Source organism: Hemicordylus capensis, chromosome 1 (genome assembly GCF_027244095.1).
Source record: "Hemicordylus capensis ecotype Gifberg chromosome 1, rHemCap1.1.pri, whole genome shotgun sequence".
Classification (NCBI taxonomy): Eukaryota; Metazoa; Chordata; class Lepidosauria; order Squamata; family Cordylidae; genus Hemicordylus; species Hemicordylus capensis.
In genome coordinates this window covers 272917383-272938785 of record NC_069657.1, presented here as the reverse complement: position 1 = coordinate 272938785, position 21403 = coordinate 272917383, and the positions used below count along the sequence as shown (strand labels likewise).

The following is a 21403-nucleotide window of genomic DNA, read 5'->3' as shown; positions in this document are numbered from 1 at the left end:
TAAGACAAGGATTGTAGAATAGAACAATATCGGACCTCTGAAAAGTATACAGTGTACTGTGCTTGATTGGCCAGCAAACCCACCTGACCTGACCCCACAGAGAATCTATGGGGCATTGCCAAGAGAAGGATGAGAGACATGAGACCAAACAATGCAGAAGAGCTGAAGGCCGCTAATGAAGCATCCTGGTCTTCCATAACACCTCATCAGTGCCACAGGCTGATAGCATCCATGCCACGCCGCATTGAGGCAGTAATTGCTGCAAAAGGGGCCCAAACCAAGTACTGAATACATATGCATGCTTATACTTTTCAGAGGTCCGATATTGTTCTATTCTTCAATCCTTGTCTTCTTGGTTCCATGTAATATTCTAATTTTCTGAGATTGTGGATTTGGGGTTCTCATGAGCTGTACGCCATGATCATCACAATTATAACAAATTAAGGCTTGACTTATCTCACTTTGCATGTAATGCGTCTGTCTCTTATATCAGTTTCACCTTTTAATTTGCATTACTGAAATTAATGGACTTTTGCACGATATTCTAATTTTCCGAGTTTCACCTGTATGGGAAAGTCATTCACATAGCATATTTAATGATGCCTAAGTTATACAAAACATTGATCTTGTCACTGTTTATTCCTTGGAGCAAACACACGAAATTCCTAAGTAGATAATATATTTAATCCTGTATTTTACTGTATATAGTACAATATAATTGCATTATATATACACAATACAATTATATTGTAACAAAGGTTTATATAAATTACATTTATGCATATAATCGTAAGCTTTAGAAACATGAAAGTGTTAAAAACATTTTTAAAAGCATGTTTGGAAATACACATAATAATTCAATGAAGTCTTTACGGAACAGCTGACTGCAAGTTTGCTCGTAATTGAAGCGATCCTCATAATCGCTCCAGGAGGCTACTCCCTTCTGCAGGGAGGAAGCCCGGAAGTGCTAACCTCCCCGCAGACAATCACTGCCTCCTCCCTGGGCAGCTGATAACAATTACTGGCTCTGCCTGGCCCCTGGAAGTCCCAGAATGCCCCACGCGAATGTGTGTGTTGTAGAGCCGAGCTACAGCGACTCACAATCAGGGAAATGGGGTTAGTGGAGCGCTAGCTCCGCTAACCTCATTTAAGGGGTCAGGGGAAATTAGGAGGGCTAGCAGCCAGGGGCCACATAGCTCCTGGTGTTGCAGATGTCCACATGAAACCAGGCTGAGCTCCCTCAGCCCAGTTTTGAGCGGTCGTGAGAACAGCCTCATTGAGTTCTATCCCTTGAAAAAATGAATGACATTGCAATTAGAAGAGATGCTCTCAGAAAATACTGGTCTGTCCACCAGTCTAAATGATGACCAAGGAAGAGAATATGAAGTCACTTAGTTGAAGCCAAATACATTTCAACCAATTATTGGTCTGCCTCAGTGGCAATAATGCATTGGTTCCATAATCCTTGTAAAATACCTTGCTTGATAAATATCTGTCTCAAAATTTGTGCCAGAAAATCTGTTTATTCCTATCCACTGGTTTAAACAAAAAGACTTAATGTCAAATTGTTTCCCTTGGAACTAATAAAGCACCCAATGAGGTTGGAATTTCCTCTAAAGTCTTCAAACCCATCTTGGGATAGTAGGTACCAGCAGTACCCATCCTGAAGAATGAAAGTTAATCAGGCTCTAATTTCAACACCTGTGATCCTGCTTTGGGCTACCCCATGGATTGAGGTTGGATGGGCATGAGAAATGGGACCTTTTTGTTATGGTGCCAACACGCTGAATATCCTCTCTAGAGAAGTCAATAAGGCTATTCTCATGGGGGGGGGACCGGCTTGAGGGAGCCCAGCCAGGTTTTCCCCCGCCCCAGCCTGAGAACCACCGGGCTCATGGGCAAGCCAAGTGGTTCAACAGCAACTAGCCTGCCAAAACAGCCCCCCCCCCAAAACAAGGTTAGTGGAGTGAGAGCTCCGCTAACCCAATTTTTTCAATCGTGAAACTCCGTGGCATGGCTCTGCACCAACATGTGAGTAGATCCCCGACCAGGAGGCTGCAGCAAGCCTCCAGGAGTCAGGGGTCCCCCAAAATGCCCCGTGTACTCGTGCAGGGCATGCTGGGACTTCCAAGAGCCAGATGGCCCCCAATCACTGCCATCCCTACCGGTTCCGTGACAGAACTGGTAATTGTGTGGGCAGCTGATCCGGCTGCCCAGGGAGGGCTTGCTGCTAGTGTGCGGGGAAAGAGTGCTTGACCTGCTTTCTCTGCCAAACCCCATCCGGCTCTCCACACTGCTCATGTGGAGAGCCTCAATATGGTCCTGCCACAAGAGATATTCCGACATCTAATGTAGACCTGGCTCCTTAAAGAGGCCAAGGGAGAAGCTGAATTGAAACTATTCCAGTCAGTGATCCAATTGTATTTTATGCTGCTGTAATCTTAGGAAGTACTGCCTTCTACATGATCCCCACCGCACGTTAAGGTCATCTGAGGAGGTCCGTCTCCAGTTACCACCGGTTCATCTGGGGGCGACTCAGAGGCGGGCTTTCTCTATAGCTGCCACAGGGCTGTGGAATGCACTCCTGGCAGAAATCCATAATCTCAATTAATTGCTGGCCTTCAGGAGAGCCCTTAAAACCTATCTGTTTGGCCTGGCCTTCCAAGGTTTTTTTAATTTGTTGTAAATTGTTTTTAACTGTTGTAAATTTTCAGCCTAGTTCTCCAGGGTTTTTAACTGTTTAAATGTTTTAATTGTTCATTAGTTGTATGCTGTTTTTATAGTTCTGATTTTAATTGTTAATTGATTTTAATTGTTCTTACTTTGATGTAAACCATCCTGAGCCATTTTTGGAAGGGCGGTATATAAATCAAACGAACGAACGAACGAACGAACGAATGAATAAATAAATAAATAAATAAAAATCTTGATTACTTATATCTCTATGCTGCTGGCCAGTTCAAAGTTCCCAAGTGGGGGGAAAAGCAACATAGAGGTTTTTAAAAATAAGTTAACAAACTCTTATTCAGTTTTACAGGCCAGGCTCCTTAAGTTGAAATATTAGCACACCATCCCCACAAGGGAACAAAAGCCACCCTAGAAATTAGCAATGTGTTAGATTGATCAACTTAATGGCAAAGTGTTATGCAAACAGGCATAGAAAAAGCCACTCTCTTGCTAACTAAGGAGCTGAATTTCACGCTGCCTTCTCAGCTATGGGCAACTGTTATATATTGGCCCACCTAACTAAAAATTCACCAGCCCAGGGACAGGAAACCTACATACAGCTTTTGTCAATTTAAAGGCCACATTGAATTCCAAAAACAGGCTACAGACAAAGCCTAGCTCCATTTCCAATACAAATCTTGATCCAACTGCTTTTTCTAATCAAAGCCTCATTTTCCAACATCTGCATTACAGTGGGGACTACTCGTCCCAGCAATACAACAAAGAATCATAGCAACAAAATAAGCTAAACAAGGCAATATTAGCTCCCTTCTTGCTCGAGGATTGCTGCAGACATCTAGGGAGAAAGTTATTTCCCAGTATCTGTTGGCAAGAAAAGTTTGTCAATCCTGATTTATGCTGATATGGTTATTCTTTCACATACCCAAGTGGGCTTGTGCCATCTACTGGAGCTATTAAGGAACTATTGTAAAAAGAGAGTTACAAAGTACAGATCAAGATGGCAATTTTTGATTTGAAGCCGACATGTGGCACATTTAACACTCAGACAACTGAGCAGGTTCAACTAAATTGCTATCCTTAAGCTTGCAGTTGGAAGTACATCTTCCATTGGTTAAAAACTGGAGGTAGAAGATATCAGTGGAATCCTAATATGCTCAAACACAGTGGAGGAAAACCAGTCTTCCTTATATTTCAACTGATGAAGGCTAAACTGCATCCTCAGCTCTTATTAATTGATTGAGTGAGTGCCATCAAGTCGGTGTCGACTCTTAACGACCACATAGATAGATAGATGTGGTCGCTCTTATACAGAGCAGAAATTTAAGGCCACTCAGATCTTACTGAACTAAGGAGTTCTGGATAAAATCTTTAGGTTTTGAGCATTCCCAAGAATGCTTTCTATGATTACGGAAGTGCATTCTTGCATCTTCAGTTACTGATCCAGTATCATTGTGGTCTCTGCTTGCACTATCTAAACAGTCTCTAGGAGCAGAGCTCTCTGTGAATTGAGCGGAGTTTCTTGGCTGTTTAAAACTGACCAGGTTTTGCCATCATAAACTTCTTAAAGCCTATCCTTCTGGATATCACCCTACAGTGGTTAAAAAAACCCAACAACAATACATACACAAAAAAGTATTCATACTGAAAGATCTAACTTCACTTCCAAATGTAAAACTGACCCCAACCAACACATGTCATTATGTTTAACAATAACTGGGACAGCAACTTAACAGATCTTACCAAGTTTCTTATCAGGAAGTGTCTCGCCTTTTTACATTTTCAACAGATTCTCATTGGGGCCTTAAATGGTCATGTCATTTCTGTTTGAAAGTTTTGTATCCAATTTCCCTACAACTTAAAATATTGTATCTGGTCTTTTTAAAAGACTTATCCCACAACTTGAGTTGCATCATTTAGGAATGATGGAACTCAAAAGAAAAGACACAGATACTATTGTCAAAGGAAAGACAAATATCCAGATCAGCTTCTTGCCAACGCTTGAACAAAATTTCTTATAACCAACAACAGATCTACACTGAAAAGGCGGCTTTCACTGCTCTTTCAAGGGATGTTATCCAAAGACCTTATTCTGTATGTGTGCGATAAGATTGTTTTTAATGATTAACTGTATATTTTGATAACCTGCATCCTGTTTATTTAATCACTGTTCTTGACATGACCTGTGGTTTTGCAAACACTGTTCTTGGATTTTCTGTTCTTGGATTTTCTTGTGTACTGTATAGTACTTTAGTTTGGTTATGGCCTATGGTCAAATTAAAAATAAACTATCTCATCCATACTTTCTCCTTGTCATTTAGCTTCAGTGAAACACACTATGGTGAAATATGGAGTGACCAAAAGAGACTTGTGAGGTAACTGAAATAATTTGTTCAAGTGTTTTATATCACAGCTCTGGCTACCTTCTTTTGTCTTTATTATTAAAATAAACAGTAATATATTAACATATTATAACATATTATAACAGTAATATTACTGTTTTCTCGTTAAAACTGCTAGCTGCAGAGAGGTTGTCACCTTAAGAACGGCATAAAGGTCACAATCCACACTTGGATAGGTTTGGTTTTGTTTTGAAGGAACTCAGAGTAGCTGTGAAAGATTGAGATTCAATCCTCCATTTTGTGTTACAGTTGTGTTGTACATTTTAATATGGCTGCCTGGTGGAAAATAAAGCATTCTTGTTGCTGGTCAGTTACAGGGCTAGGGTCAAGGTTAGCCTGGAAAGATAGGCTTTTTTAAGGTCAAGAAGTTAGCTTGGGGGATGACTCACCTCCTGAGGTCAAAAAGTTGGCCCAAAGGACAAGATGTTAGCCCAGAAAACCAAAACCAGGAATGCGGAGTCTGCCCTTCTGACTGGCTGCTTTGGGGGGAGACGAGGAAATTTTAGGGACTGTAAGACAGAGTTCGAGAGAGGATTTTTTTTTTTTTTAGAGCTTGCTAGGAATCAGAGGGAATCCAAAAAAGTCTGGAAGAAACAATGTCAGAGAAAGAAGAGTTGTAAGAAGAAAGCTGAGGGGGAAAGCTGTTGGAGAGACTGATTAGGGCTACAGTTTAGACAAGACAACTGAATGTATTTCTCCTAGTTTGATTTGTTATCCTTTGCTCATGTGTTTTTTGGTGGGTTTTTTCTTTTTTTGAATGTTCGGAAAAATCATTGCCAAGACCATAAATTAGATTTTTAAAAAACCATAAATTTCTTTGTTCAAGATCTTTGTGGTTTCAGCTTTGTTCTCCACCCCACACTTACTTACCACACCAGAGTTACTGTTGGAAACTCAAAGATACTCTGGGCTGTTTGGTGGAGGCAGGCAGGGAACAAAGACTTCCACTTGGTGGCAGCAGCAAACTCCAAGAGGTGGGAGAAGCAAGAGCCTGCCCCCCACCCCCTTCCTCACAGGCATGTTACCACCAAACCATGACAGTGGCACACATGGGTCCTGAATAAACCCCCACATGCATCCTATAGACACAGCTTGAAAATATTTCCGCTTCTGAGATGGCACTATTAAATTTTCAGAAGCCTAGGAATTTTCTGCCATGCACACAGGGTTATGGAATATAGAGATGTGCACAGAACTGCAGAGCTGCGGCCCGGCACTGGGGTGGGGGTCCCTTTAAGGGCAGGGGGAGGGTGTACCTACCCCTCCCTCCGCTTTCCCCCCGCCGGCACGCGCCCATTTAGCAAGCATTTGCGGCGGCAGGATACCTCCCTGCCGCCCCTTCCCCCTCTGGCAGCAAAAGGCTTCAGGAAGCCTTTTGCGCATGTGCACATCGCATGCATGCGTGCTGCAGAGACATTACATGTGTGCGACACAGAGACGTGGCGTGCGCACGCGCAAAAGGCTATCTGAAGCCTTTTGCTGCCAGTGGGGGAAGGGGCGGCAGGGAGGTATCCTGCCGCCCCAAATGCTTGCTAAACGGACGCGCGCCAGCGGGAGACAAGCGGAGGGAGGAGTAGGTACACCCTCCCCCTGCCCTTAAAGGGACCCCCACCCAGCACCCGAACCGCCCCAAGGCCGGACCGGTCTGGAGGCCTGCAGAATGGACTCCGGACCAGTCCATCCGGCACATCGCTAATGGAATAAGGCTTGCCTACATGTGAAAGCAAAGCCCCAGATGACTTTGGCGTCCTGGGAAAGCCTGGAAGAGAGGATATTCATCTTAAACTGTGGTCTCAACCTTGGATCCAGAAAACAGTCGGAACACCCTTCAAATGAAGGCTCGTTCCATCGGACCAAGCAATCAAGCCTGTTGTTCCAGTGGAACATTGCGGGCATTTGCATTCCGCAGAACAGAACACAAATGCCTGCAACGTTCTGTTGGAACTGGTCAAGCTGGTTGTTCTGACAGAACACACACTCCAAATGGCCCATTGCGAGGCAGGCCATTCCAGGCTTGAAACTTTCTGCACATCCCTAGCCTGAAAGTCTTGTGTAGGTCCACCTCTATAGCTACACACTTCCGTAAGCCTAGGCTTGAAAGGAAGGCTACCCAGGAATTCAGGTGCACCACTGAGTTTCTTGCCAAAAATACAAGGTTCAGGTATGGGGGAGGGGGAGAAAACACTGACAAGATGACAATCTATTAGACAGTATTTACTTCATCTTGTCCACAAGACTTCTCAGTCCAAATACTTGTAAACAAGAAGGTACAGTCCAACAAGTCTGAGATGTATGTGACTTTTTTAAAAAAAATGGGAAGAGAAGCCATGTGAAGGTGAGCCAAAAAACCCCCAAAAACTGCAGTGCTCTGGAAAGAGTTGTATCATTTGAAGGCCTCAGCTGAGTCCATGCTATAACAATTCTAGAGCTGCCCGAAGCCTTCTGCAGTCCCACAACCATTTCCATCTGCTTAAGTACCTAGGTTAGGGGCTAAACTGCAAAGGTTTTCATGACTGAAGAGAACAGAAAGCAAACAGTTTCCAAATGCAAGCATGTAAGGAAGTTGCAACCCTATTTTAGATCATGCTACAAAGTTCACCGGGAATGACATACAAATATTGCAGCCTGCCCAGATAACCTATTTCTTCAAACAAATTGCTTCAATTCCTAGGGAAACCATCAAATGAATAAATTTAAAATAAGCAAGATACCTGTACTTTATGTGACAGATTGCCCATAAAATGTTTGCTAGAGCACAACAGAAATTTATTTACTTACTTACATTTATATCCTGCTCTTCCTCCAAGGAGCCCTACATACTTAAATACGGTGTACTACATACTTAAGTTTCTCCTCACAACAACCCTGTGAAGTAGGTTAAATCTAACCTGGAGCACAAAACATTTGGATTATTTAGTTTTACATCAAATTATTCCACCTGAATCTATGGATGAAGTAGAGCTTCTATCTTTGTCTATTGCCTCTTGTTTCCCTGTCTTTGTTTTCATGTATCAGCTGTATGTTCTACAATGTAAGCACTTTAATGCTTCAATTCTCAAACTTTGCCTGCTCAGACTGCAAGCAATAGGATAGTGACAAGTCTCCTATTTATTGGGAGGAGAGAGGGACACACAGAAAAAGGTGGCACAAACTTATTCAGGCACAAGTTTGCATTATCCACAGTATGGGAGACCAAATAGGATAAGTCCCCCCGCCCGCCCCATTTTCATCTCAGTCAACTAATGAATAATCAAACCCTTCATTTACTCTTGACATTATTTACAAGTTGCTAATAAAGTTTCTAAGGGACTCTGGCAGGTTCAAAAAGGTTTTCTAAGAACAAGTTGAAGATATCCAGTATATAATAGGGATGTAAAAACTTAGGGATGAAAATAATCTTCTTAATAAATAAAATGCTTAATTTTCTAAAATCATATCATTTATTATTATTTTTTTTATTATTATTACATTTATATCCCACTCTTCCTCCAAGGAGCCCAGAGCAGTGTACTACATACTTGAGTTTCTCTTTCACAACAACCCTGTGAAGTAGGTCAGGCTGAGAGAGAAGTGACCGGCCCAGAGTCACCCAGCTAGTTTCATGGCTGAATAGGAATTTGAACTCGGGTCTCCCCGGTCCTAGTCCAGCACTCTAACCACTACGTTAATGGGGGGCAGGATATATCCAGTCTAACCTTTCACATTAGTCCAACCCAACTTTAACTTATGGCTACTAGCACAACTGTGCCAGAATGATAGGAGCTCCTGTAGGAGTGCCTAGTTCCAGTAAGCACAAAGGAGACACTAGCTCATGCCTTGTTTGTGGCAACATGAACATGCAGTGAAGTGCTTCCTTCTGGTGATGCCTCCGCTACTTGCAGACATCCGTCTTCCAGGTCCGACTGCCAACCATTTTGTCCTCACACTTTATTTTCTAAGTATTTTCGAACAGTTATTTAATGCATTCTCTTACCAGTAAAACTGATCTTTAAAAGTTGTGTTTATTTTACATCTCTAATATAAAAGCAGAGGCAGAAGCTGCTTTTCTAAAGCATATTCTGTAACAAGGCAGAATCTATTGCAGAAGGTGCAGCAGAGCCATTGCTAGCCAGCCACATAGAGGCGAAGTCTCCTAACAACCCACAAAACAAAATTAATGTTTGATGTGCCCAAGAACAGACACTGACTAGTTATCACAATGTCAACAGACACTGATTAGACATTAGAGGGACGTGGTTTAACTCTCCTTGTCTATGAGGGGTCCAGACAACTGCTGACACAAAGTAAGAGTGTAGAATTCTGGGGAGAGCAAAGCATCAGGAGGAAACAATCCCACAGATCAAGTTTTCATGCAAGTAATTGTGCAACTACCCCCTGCTAACTTGGCAAAGAAGAACTTTTTAATGTGGTGATTCTTTTTATTTAGCAGGGGGAGAGTAACTGGCCCTATCCACTCCCAGCACAGTGCCTCCAGTGACCGTTGCTGGTGTCCATCTTGTGTTTCTTTTTAGATTGTGAGCCCTTTGGGGACAGAGATTCATCTTACTTAGAATTTCTCTGTGTAATTTCTCTGATTAATAATTTCTCTGAGCCATTTTTGGAAGGGCAGTATAGAAATCAAAATACATACATACATACATACATACATGAGAAGGAATCCATACACAAGTTTTCTACAGGTGGTCCCCAAGTCGATTTAGAAGCAGGATACCTAAACCAATGGTTTCCTCAACCCTTATCTGAACGTTTTTTGGTAACTTGATAGAGGACTCTTAATGCCATTTAATGAATGACAAGTAGTTCTTGTTATACTTAGCTGAACTATTAATATATCTTGATGCTGTCATTATACCCAGGAGTTTGAACAGATCTTTTACAAACATACAAGTTTATTATGCTAAAGAACAGAACACACAGAACAACTCGTACAGCTTACGTAACTTACTGTACATGGTTTCAGTACTCAGAAATCCAACACACACCCAACCAGTTAATTTACAGATATGACCATCTGTTTCCTAATGAGACATGCCCTAATGCAGAATTTTGAAATGTTAAGGGTAATATCCATGTTGGAATCTGAAAGGAGGATGTAAAAATTATCTTGCCTGGGAATTTTGTTAAAATTTGGGTTATAAAAAGGAAATGAATCCCTCTACAATACTGGCATTAAAGCAAAATATGCTCCATAATTCAATCAGTTCTATTTGACAAGGACAAATCCTTTTTGCATAGGTAATATAAAGCTATCTCCCCTCCAATAGAGCTGATGGCAATACATTGCTGTATTTACTGAATCCAAGATTAGTTTTTTCCAAGGCTGACGTGAACTCAGGAGGTCATCTTAAATTCAGAGCCCTGTTCCTTTCCAGTAAATGCAGGTATGACCTGTATTTAACCTTTACTTTTTAAGTATATTCAGTGTTTTCTTAGATTCGGGTAAATATGATAAATCAAGCTAAAGTAAAGACACTCTGATATTTTGGTATAACAAGATCATAAAGGTATTTTACCATGATTTCCAACCACCAAGCAATCAGATAACTTTCCCCCGCTTGCAAATCAATGTCCCAAATGTGTTGTCTGATTGCTTCTTTAGCCTTAGATTTACATACATTAGAATGACAAACATTATGTATGATACTTCAAGTTAAAGAAACCAGAAGTGGTATGCATTCATTATCTCAGTGGAATGTGCACTTGGTTATTAGAAATGCAAGTGCTCATAGCACAGAAGCAATAATTATATTCAGGAAGTTTAACTTTGGTCAGGTCTTCAACATATGACTAGACATAATTTCAGTATCTAAAGAAACCACCTGCTCAGCACAGATGCCAAGTCAGCAAATGCTCTGGATTAGATATAGCAGGGGTTCCCAACCTGTGGCCCTCCAGATGCTGCCAAACTACAATTCCCATCACCCCATCAACTTATTGTGGCTGGGATGAGGGAATTCATTCATTCATTCAATTGATTTCTATACCACCCTTCCAAATATGGCTACGGGCGGTTTACACAGAGAAACAAACAAATAAGATGGATGAATTGTAGTTCAGCAACATCTGGAGGGCCGCAGGTTGGGAACCCCTGAGCTATTGGATGGAAAGCTTCTATACTGTACTAATTGAATGTTGAAAATTAAATATCCTAGCAACATTGATTTAACAAAAATCAGATTTCCTCTTTCTTTAAATACAAAGTTTGAACAGGTTTTCTGGATGCTATTCATTTTAATCCTTTCATAGCTCAATGACCTTCACTATTTTTTAAGAAGCGGCCATTTTAGCAGAACAACAACATGAGAGTCATTTCCCACTGTGCTGACCTCTGCACAGTACTGTATTTTTCTCAGTGCTAGGAGAGCTCTTTAAGAAAGAACCCTCTCAAGAGCTCTATGGAGAAAGCCCTGGGAAAGGCTGCATTTCTCAGATCTTGGTGCACACGTTCCAAGATGATGCAGGGGCTCAAGAGGGCTTTTCCCTTACAGGACACCTACCAGTGCTGGGCAGAGTGTAGCACTGCACAGTGGGTTTGATTGTCTTTGCACGGTGCCTAGGGACTACAGAAAGTATTCAGCTTTGGCCGAAGCTGCACATAGGCACAACAAACAAGGGTTGCTGGGAGCTGCTGTTGGCTCCTGTGCCTTACAGTAAAGAACACTGTTACATGTGGTCCCTCCCAAAAAACTATTTGTGAACCAAATAGTTTTACCTCTTGAAAAGTGTTCTAGGGTACTGAACTCCTAGGTTAACATTTTAATCATCTTGGGGATGTAGAGCCACTATGCAATGATGTGTCTACTTTTTGGACTTGCACAAGGGTGCAATTCTGGGGGGTGGGTGTTAATTTGATTAGTGAGATGACTGGTAATTTGTTGCTGTGTAATCTTAAGACTTATTTAAAGAAATTGGTTGATGATGATTTAGAGACAATTTCAATAGGCGTATGCTTATGAAAACAAATATATGCATTGTGGCACTTCAGAGGAAGTACATTCTCCCATCCATTGCAGAATGGATTGCAAGAATATGGGACACAGCAACTGCAACAAAACTTTGTTACAAGAGAGCACAAGATGGACAACAGCCAAATAGGTTCACAGAAAATTGGACATAGTTTGTAATGTCTCTTATCTTTCTCAAATTCTATTGATACTATGTCAATTGTAACAAATAATGTTTACAAGTATATATAACTCACATAAATAGTTTATTAAACAGTAACAACAGTCTTCTGGTTGCCCTAGTGAGATGCTGGCACGCACATGGCCACAGCGCATGTGTGGAGGCCATGTGCATGCCAGCATCGCACTAGGGCAGCTGGGAAATGCCCCGCCAGCACATGATCTTAACTGGGGGGGGAGTATTGCAGAACTTTCTGTGACAGTAAGCAGAGGAGCAGGAGGTATGGATTTGCTCTCCTCCCAGTTAGAGGTGCAGGGACTGCACTGCACTTCAAGCACATCCCTATTTATAACACAGAATGCCCAAGTAGTATCTCAGCAATCTTGGCTTTTTTCTTGAACTAGAGGTGGACAGTTTATGCCAGCTCCTATCAAACTATACAAAGCTAAAGTGTTAGCCCATCTCCTATATGGTGCCCAAATCACGTTATACTACAATTTTGCAGCCTTAGAAACAACCCAAACCAAGTTTTTGAGAAGCTTATTTCAAGGTGCCTTGCTGTGTGCCTAATGAGATTTTATGTTTAGAGGCAGGTGTACCAAGTGTGGAAACCAGGGTCTGGCTAGTGGTATGCAGTTTATGGTTAAATCTTTTTCTTCTTCCTAAGAGTTTGGCACCTTTGATACTGAAGGATGGCTTTCAATCATGATGGAAATTACTAATTAAAAATTACAAAGAAATTCTATTCACTTGGGTTCTCTCCATAGCTATTGATAGCATACGGGCAATTACATGCCAAGTTAGCCCTCAAAGGCTCCTAGACATCGCACACCAAAACTATCCAAGTTATGTTACAATTTTTTTTCCTTGGGAACCAAATATATAACCTCAAACAAGCTAGGTACAGTGTTCCCCCCAATTTATTTTTTTTAAATCAGTGGGTGGAATTAGTTTTGTTCTGGGCAGCAGTATCAAGACAGTGTGCACACATGTGAAGTATTATGTGCTACTACAGATACAACACACACCCCATTTGGACTTGGGCACTCCCAAGACCAATTTAAGGGCAACATCTAATTAGCTGCGTGCGGCACGGTCATAGATTCCCTCACCAGCTGCAGACTGCTACCTTCCCCACCCCATTTCCCAATACCAGGAGCTTTCCCAGACAGCAGGCTTTACCTCAGGTTTTCTGAGAGGCTTTACCACGAGTTCGAAATTGCCCCCCCAAAACAATACAAAAAGTGTTTTTTTTAATTCTGGATATAAATCAGGCTACATCCTAATGTGCAATGAGAAACCCGAATCGTGTGTGAAATACTCCCTGATAGCTCGTGGGGACTTTGGGGTAATTTGACCAATATGTGAACGCACACCCTCCATTCCGGCGGAAATGCAAACTAAAAGCAGTGTGTGAAAAACTTCCTGCAAATGCTATCTGTCAATCACTCTCTCTCAGCCTAATCTGCCTCACAGGGTTGTTGTGAAGCTATTTATTATTATTATTATTATTATTAATTCAATTTCTATACCGCCCTTCCAAAATGGCTCAGGGCGGTTTACACAGAGAAATAATAAATAAATAAGATGGCTCCCTGTCCCCAAAGGGCTCACATTCTAAAAAAAACACAAGATAGACACCAGCAACAGTCACTGGAAGTACAGTGCTGGGAGTGGATAGGGCCAGTTACTCTCCCCCTTCTAAATAAAGAGAATCACCACGTTAAAAGGTGCCTCTTTGCCCAGTTAAGATGAGAGGTGAGAAGAAACATGGATGCTCCCCTGAACTCACTGGAGGGGATAGGATATAAATATAATAAATAAATTACTATCTATGAGATGGAGACAGAAGGCAAATTTGCTGCTGTACCCTGCTGGATGCAGATGCAGACTGCAGTTTCACACCACCCCATAATGTATCAAGACATTTTTTGTAGGTGAATAAAAGTAGAAGTGATCAATTTCAGTTACGACCTTGATTTATTTTATTTTTATTTTTTTGCACGTGCTACTTTCATTTAATAACCAAAAAGAAGGGGGAATTCACGGAACCATGAAGGAGAAAAACAAACCCAACCCATGAACAAAATGCTCACCACTCTAAATTAATAGTCTGCGCAGACTTTTGAGGCTTTAATTTGCTTGGAAGAACATTAGTGGGTGTTAATGTATTTAGCCTGCTTATTAATGTATTTAGCCTGCTTATTATGTATTTATATATAACATTATGTATTATGTATTATATTATTATATATTATATTATTATTATGTATTTATATATAACATGTATTTAGCCTGCTTATTAATGGAGTCTGATGGAAAATGCTCCTGAGGAAGCATTCAGCAAAATGGCTATCTATCCCCGGGCAGATGTAGTGCTTTTCCAAGTTTCTCCTAGTGTTCAGCCAGCAGACATAACAGTGTGTGTTGTTTTCCCTTCTCCGGTCCTGAGGTTTTGAGCAGAACTGAATGTCTTTACAATCATCGTTCTCAGCTAGCAGACATAACAGAGTGTATTATCTTCCCCTCTCCGGTCCTGAGGTCTCTGAGCAGAACTGTATGGATGTACAAACACCGGCGAGATATCTAGAGATCATCATTGAATTGTTGGCATCCCTCTGAACTATCCTGGAATTAGTCCTTATAAGAAGAGCTGCAGTTGGGAACTTTGAGCCACTTTGGAACTATATATTGTTGCCAATTTTGGCTGTTGGAGTTATCTCCTTGCCTCTAAAAGACCTTGGGTTCTTTAATGGAGTTTACAATTAAATGTCTTTATATGTGTACTGCATTTTATTGTATATACATGTTGGTTAAAGATGTCTGGCTGGTTGCTCTTCTGTATAGGATGCTTTCAGTCATACGTTTTTGGTTACACAGTGGTTGTTTTGATTAAACTTTACATTAAGTTTAGTATATAGTTCAATGTTACTTTTATTATTAATTTAGTGGTGAGATTTTGTTCATGAGTTGGGTTTGTTCTTCGCTTTCATTTAATAGGCTCATTTGGCTCCTCTAGTGAACTACTTATGTGGCATTAATAAGAACGCAGACTTTGGGAACTGGGGCAAGACTGGGGCAGTGAAACGATTGGATGAAGGACTTTGAGGATTCTAATTACTGCTCAGTTGATGCTCCTGTGGAAAGCAGGAGTCAAAGCAGGGTTCTGGAAGATCCCCAGGAAACCTTTTATCTGCCTCTGTTTAAACAGGTTGAACGGGTCTCTGTTAAATCACATCCTAGAAGAAAACACATTCAACAAAAACACACACAGGTGATCCATATTCTCAAGAAGGACAAGGGATCCTTTAATATTTGGTTTTATGCCCCTGTACCCGATTTGTCTTTTTAATGTGTGCAATAAATATCTGGGAGAAATTTAGAAAAACCCCATCCCACCCTCCTCTCTGCATCTCTCTCCTTTTCTTTAGGCAGCAGTTCATCTTTGAAAGAATTTTTGCACCTTCAGGGAGGGTAGGGGAAGCTACCAGAGTCACTATCTGCTGCTTATTTGACCATTTCTGTCACCAATTAGCTTCCCCCAGGACAAACAAAAAATAAAAAGCTAGCTGTGGTGCCTAGCAGGGTACTATACATCCTTCTTTCCTTATCTCTATACGTCTTATGTATGTTTCCCCATTGCCCCATTAGAAAAGCATTATATTGCTATCAACTCACTGCAGCCCTCAGCAACAGATCAGTGGGGTTTCCTTTCTACAAGGAGGGGATTAATGGGTCGGATGGAATTGTCTAGCTTCCTTCCCACCCCCCTCCCAAAATCAGGAACTTTGTCAGGTAATCTGCTAGCTGCAGCCCAGAATTTACAAGCTGCGACAGCAGAGGCAGCAGTCCCCTAGGAACTTGCTCACGCTTCTGCAATTTGGGCAGGTGAGTTGGTTAAGAAACTGACTGGAATCCCCCCTCCCATCTTACCTGCAGGAGCCCACGTGGTGGCAGCCAAGAAGGGGGGAGGTGGCAGTGGGGAGCATCAGCAGGCAGCAAAGAAGCCACTGGCAGTGGCAGAAAGGTGGCAGTTGCAGGGCAAGGGTGAGACAGTGCACAGCTACGGGAATGGATTTTGTGCATGCCCACTGACGTGCACAGCTTAGAGGGAACAGTGGCTAGGTACCTAACAGTGCCCAAGTAAGTTCTCGTTGGCACATTTTAATGCTCTATTGTCAGCAGTTCTGGAGGGCAGGTCTAAGCAGATTCCTCATGAGGAACAGGCATGCCCATGTGGAGATGGAGCAGTAGAGTCTATAGCTCATGTTTGATTATACTGTACTTTTTATCATGATTCTCGCACTTCTCTTATAGCAAATTTGCTAAGAAGTTTTCCAGGCCACTCAGAGGAGTTTTGTTTGTTCTCTTCTAGCTGACTACGATTCTGACGCTACAAATAATGTTGCCAAATTTTGTGTGGTCATTAATAGAATCAGACTCTAATTAGGGTTGTGCATGAATTAAGATTTGTGCACAGATTTGAAGGACAGTTGGGGCTCCTCTAAAAGTGAGGAAAGCAGGTCCGTACCTGCTCCTCTGCCACTTGTCACAGCTTCCTGCTGCAGCAAATGGTCCACTGCTCCATCTCCATACTTAATCCAACTGTTACAGTTTAGGGTGAATTGTTATTAATGCTTAAAGTTTTTAATCTATCTACTTTGTATTGCTGGTCAGAGTCCAAAATAAAACTGAACTGAACTGATTTTAGTTCAGAGGCAACACTCCAAGTACCAATGGGGCATATCTTGGTGGTTTTTAAGAAATATATCATTTTCTTTTCCACAAGTGTCAGGGAAGCATGTATTAAAATGTGACTTTATTTTGAAGTATGCTAATATAATACTACTCATCAGACCAAATTTGAGTACACAATCCAGAGAGATGGAATCCAAACTGGAGCAATTGAACAGGAATGCAAGACATGGTTTAATAATGATCCCAACATTCTCCATAAAGTTTACAAAAGAGGATTTAGCTTAGCTTAATAGGTTTATTATAATCTGCAACACAAACAGAAGCTAACAATGCCTTATGAATAGACAAATGTTATGTAAAACTCTTTCCTCCAAGCCATCAGTGAACTTTTCCCTCTTTGTATCTACCAGAGCAAATACTCAACACACTCCATCTTGCACTGGATAGTGTAAGAGACCTCTGCAACAAAACAGAGCAACACAGATTCAATTTTTTTTTAAGTGGGGGTGGGGGGGGAGGAGATTCCATCTGGAATTGCTTAAATAAATATGACCAAGTAATGGTCAAGTATTTGAAGCATTAGAAGGACACATCCAATCCTGTGCAGGTTTCCTTAGAAGCAAGTCTCACTCTGTTCAATTGGGTTTACTCCCATGTAAGTGTGCATAGGATTCCAGCATATGTCAACTATTAAAGGCAGCCAGCAACTATTAAACACATCCTGTAGAATACAGACAAAATCTAGATTAAAAGAACTGTACAGAACAGTCAATGGAGAAAATTCAGTCTGACCAATGCTGAAATTCTGCAAAACAGATTCTGGACTACTGCAATCTATTTCTATACTTAATGTTATGCAATGTAGCTGAATATGAACAAAGTGAGAAATAAGTCTAAATAAATTTACACACACAAACACACAAACTGAATAATAATGATTTATCTTATTCAGACCAGCCCAAGCTGCAGCTATTTTTAAGAAATGTAAACAGATTTTCCAGAAACTAAACTAAGAACTACCAATAAAGCTTCACAATAAACCTAAACTGTAGTATTCAGAGTGCCAACTTTCAAAGCACAACAGTGTTTCCCCAAAAACCACATATGGGTATGTGAGAACTCCTACTGAAGAATGAAATTCTGGAGGCAGTACATTGCTTATTGCCATATGTTCTTGGCCGTCTAATGTGCCACCTTGGCTAAATTTATCTTTTTGCAGGATCACCAACAGACACACTCTTCAAGGAGCACACAAGAATGGTGTGCAAAACCACAATGCTAGCCTTTCACAAAAGTTTTATTCCTTCACCTCAAGCGTGTGCACACATACACTCACCACACACAAATACACACACTCTTCTCTAAACCTTTCAGCAGGCTGAAAGGTTTTAATCTTGATAACTAAATAGATTTCCTCTCACTACTGAGAAGTGCCACCAAGCAGAAGAGGGGGAAATTAATCTCAGATCTTCCTAAATCCTTTTACATTTATTTCAGTCCATGAAAATGAAGATGAGCCGATACCTTCAGCTTCTCCTCCACAGACAGATCAAAAGAGCATAACTCCGCTCACAAATTAATTGTGTTAGATATTGTACTAGCCTTGTTAATCAGAACACGGTTCCATGCACATAGTCACTCATTGCTAGAGAGTGAATGGGCTTTACAAGGGTGGGCTCTCCTCAGATCCTCTTTTCCATAAGATAGCAATGCACCATCCAATCAAGAAGAAGCAGATCCTTTAAGAATCATTCACCTAACCCATTGAATGGGGGTTGTGCATGGCACACTGAATTGCTGAGAGCAACAAGCTATCCCACTACTTTCTAATTCTTTCTCTGAAGACAGTACAAGGTCTGGAGATGGCTCCAGACCCAGCCTTTTCAAGGCACAGAAGCAGGGAGGATCTCCCTAGAACAAAAAGGAACTTCCCAGTAGCTAGTAAATGTATAGAACCCCCACACAAACTGGATGCTGTGCCACAACTCTTGGCCATCCACTGTAGGCACTTGATTAAGCACATATATACAAATGCTTTCCATAACACAGCTACATAAGAAAGTCTTGATTGACCAAACAAACCCTCCTATGTAGTACAGTATCTTCCTGCTAAAAGGGAGAGGAAACAGTACATCAGGTTGAATTGAATTTTTCACCTTTGACAAAAAAACCAAAACAAAAAGGTCTGTAAAACATTTGTCTGAATATCACTGGTGAACTAATGCAAGAATTGACAAGTCTTGTGAAGAGAAGCAAGCATGGCAAAAAAAAAAAAAGTGTTACTAGCACAAAAGTTTCACTCTCCAGGGAAAAAAAAGCCACTGCTAGAAACTTCCCACCATAAAAGGGAAACTGCATAAACTTCCATTTTGCAACCTTTCACAAGAAGAAGTAGTAGTGATTGAGTCTCCTCCTGCAACTCCAAGGTTGTCACAGTTTTGCTGCTTCAGCGTACTGCCTCAGTATTATTTGTCTATGGAAGTGTCAGTTATGTCATTTTAATCCTAGTTTCATTATCAACTTTCTGAGCAAAAGCCACCTTAAAATAACATTCAGGAAAAGTTTAAGCACAAACTTTTATTTGGCGCAGTCTTTGGGCACATCTATACCCCAGATTGCTGGGAGTATTCTTTCATCCTCTCCTTCCCCACACCCAGGAAAGCTAGTTCAGGGGCAAGAGTTGCTACAAGTGTGTAAAAGAATTTTCAGTCCTCACCACCATAACTCCTAGGATTCTTTGGAGTTAACATAAGAGTTAAAACTGGAAGTCAGACCAGTATTGCAATGTGGATCTGTCTTAGCAAGGCAAACATCTAAAGGCCCTTAGTTTTGTCAAATCCAGTTGATTCCCGAAGAAAAATGTGGCAGTGGGCACAGCAGTATCATGGCAGTGTGCATTCATGTGCATTTGGAGTGGGAGCATCCTGATTCAACCTGCACAGGATCTACAATTAACTGAGCAGGCATCAAAAAAGGTGTGAGCGGAGCACACGTACACACACACTTTAAAGGGAACACTGGTGGGCTCCCTTTGGTAACCACCACAGTATTTACCTCAGGTCACTTTTTCAAGGAGACTTCCAAAACCATTCATATAGTTTTATTCTAATCTTCATGGGCTCCAATATCAGTCAAGGGCATTACAAAGAGTATGGTATGAAAACAGGTTACTAAAGATGAAATCACCCCCTGACTGTTTATAGTTTACAAAGCACAGGCTAAAAAGAAACACACTTCCTCTTTTCTACTGTTTAAGTTGCAAGGCAGAGGAAGTTGTGTTGGCTGGCTCAGAACACCGTCAGCTACCTATTTTGGAAGGGAGCAAAAAGGGATGTTTGTAATCCAGAGTCAGTTTGCTTTGGCGATTGCAAAAGGGGGCAGGGGAAGAGATAAGAAAGAAAATGAGGAGTAATACTGTCATGTTCAACAATCACAATGATCGTCAAGTCCTCTTTGCAAGGAGCTCCAAATTCTGCCCTTCCTCTACTCCATAGCCGACTTCAAGGGAACCCTGCTGCAAGCAGGGATGTAGCTATAAGCGAGTAAAGGGGATCAAAGAACCCAGGGCCCCAGATCCACCCCTCCCTACTTTCTTCATTATTGCCCTCACTCTGAGGGTCCACCAGAGAGAGGGGTGAACACGGCTGCCTCTCCCCTAGCTACATCGCTGGCTACTAGGTTACTTTCGAATGCGATGCATCCGCAATCCTATGCGAATTTACTTGGAATTAAGTCCCACTGAACTCAGCGGGATTTACTTCCAACTAAGTTGACATCGACTTGATGGCACTTAATCAATCAATCAATCAATCAATCACGCGTACAGTGGGCTGCGACTACGGAGATAAACACCGGCATCTAATTAGTTCCATAATCTCATCCTCCTCTTATCCTACATATTGATCGTCAAGGTCCTGAACTTTCTTCGAAAAAGCAACGCGCACGCGCAACATTCCACAGCGCCCACACACATTCCTCCCTGTGCATGCGCAGTAACCGAGATGGCGTACCCTCAGCTTAACTGGCGGAACTACACGCACGCGCAGCAAGGAACATCAACCGGCGCCTCACCAGCACCCCCCCACGCCCCCTCCCCTTGAACATGCGCAGTGAAGCACAGGATGAGATACTGATGGGGGATAGGGAGGGATCCCCTCCCCCAGTTTCCTTTAAAGTTAGGCCTCTTACCATATACCAGGTGCCTAGGATGATGGTACCAGTCCGAACATGACAGCAGCCGCAGCAGCGGGTGCTGTAGAAACGGTCTCGACCCCGCTTGAACGTCATCGCAGTGCCGACTATGGCGCCGCTTCTTCTCTTTGCCAAACTGAACGTTCCTTCCTTCTGTCTGCCTCGCACTCTACAGATAACGCGAGGGCCTCAGCGCCGCGCACGTCCTCAAGCAGCTCTTAGCCAATCAGACCGCGGATGGCAAAGCAAAATATTTCCTATCTGATTTGGGGGCGGGCAATTGGCAGCCAAACGGGCCAATC

At 41.9% G+C, this 21403-nt stretch overlaps 1 protein-coding gene across 1 annotated transcript in view; it reads right to left on the bottom strand.

The window, feature by feature from the left end:
* LAPTM4A (lysosomal protein transmembrane 4 alpha) overlaps positions 1-21403 on the bottom strand; it is a 33808-nt gene extending 12405 nt beyond the window's left edge. Inside the window, exon 1 of the mRNA XM_053285259.1 lies at positions 21099-21403. Within this exon, the coding sequence (XP_053141234.1) occupies positions 21099-21197 (99 nt within the window). The 5' untranslated portion in view covers positions 21198-21403. The remainder of the gene's footprint in view (positions 1-21098) is intronic.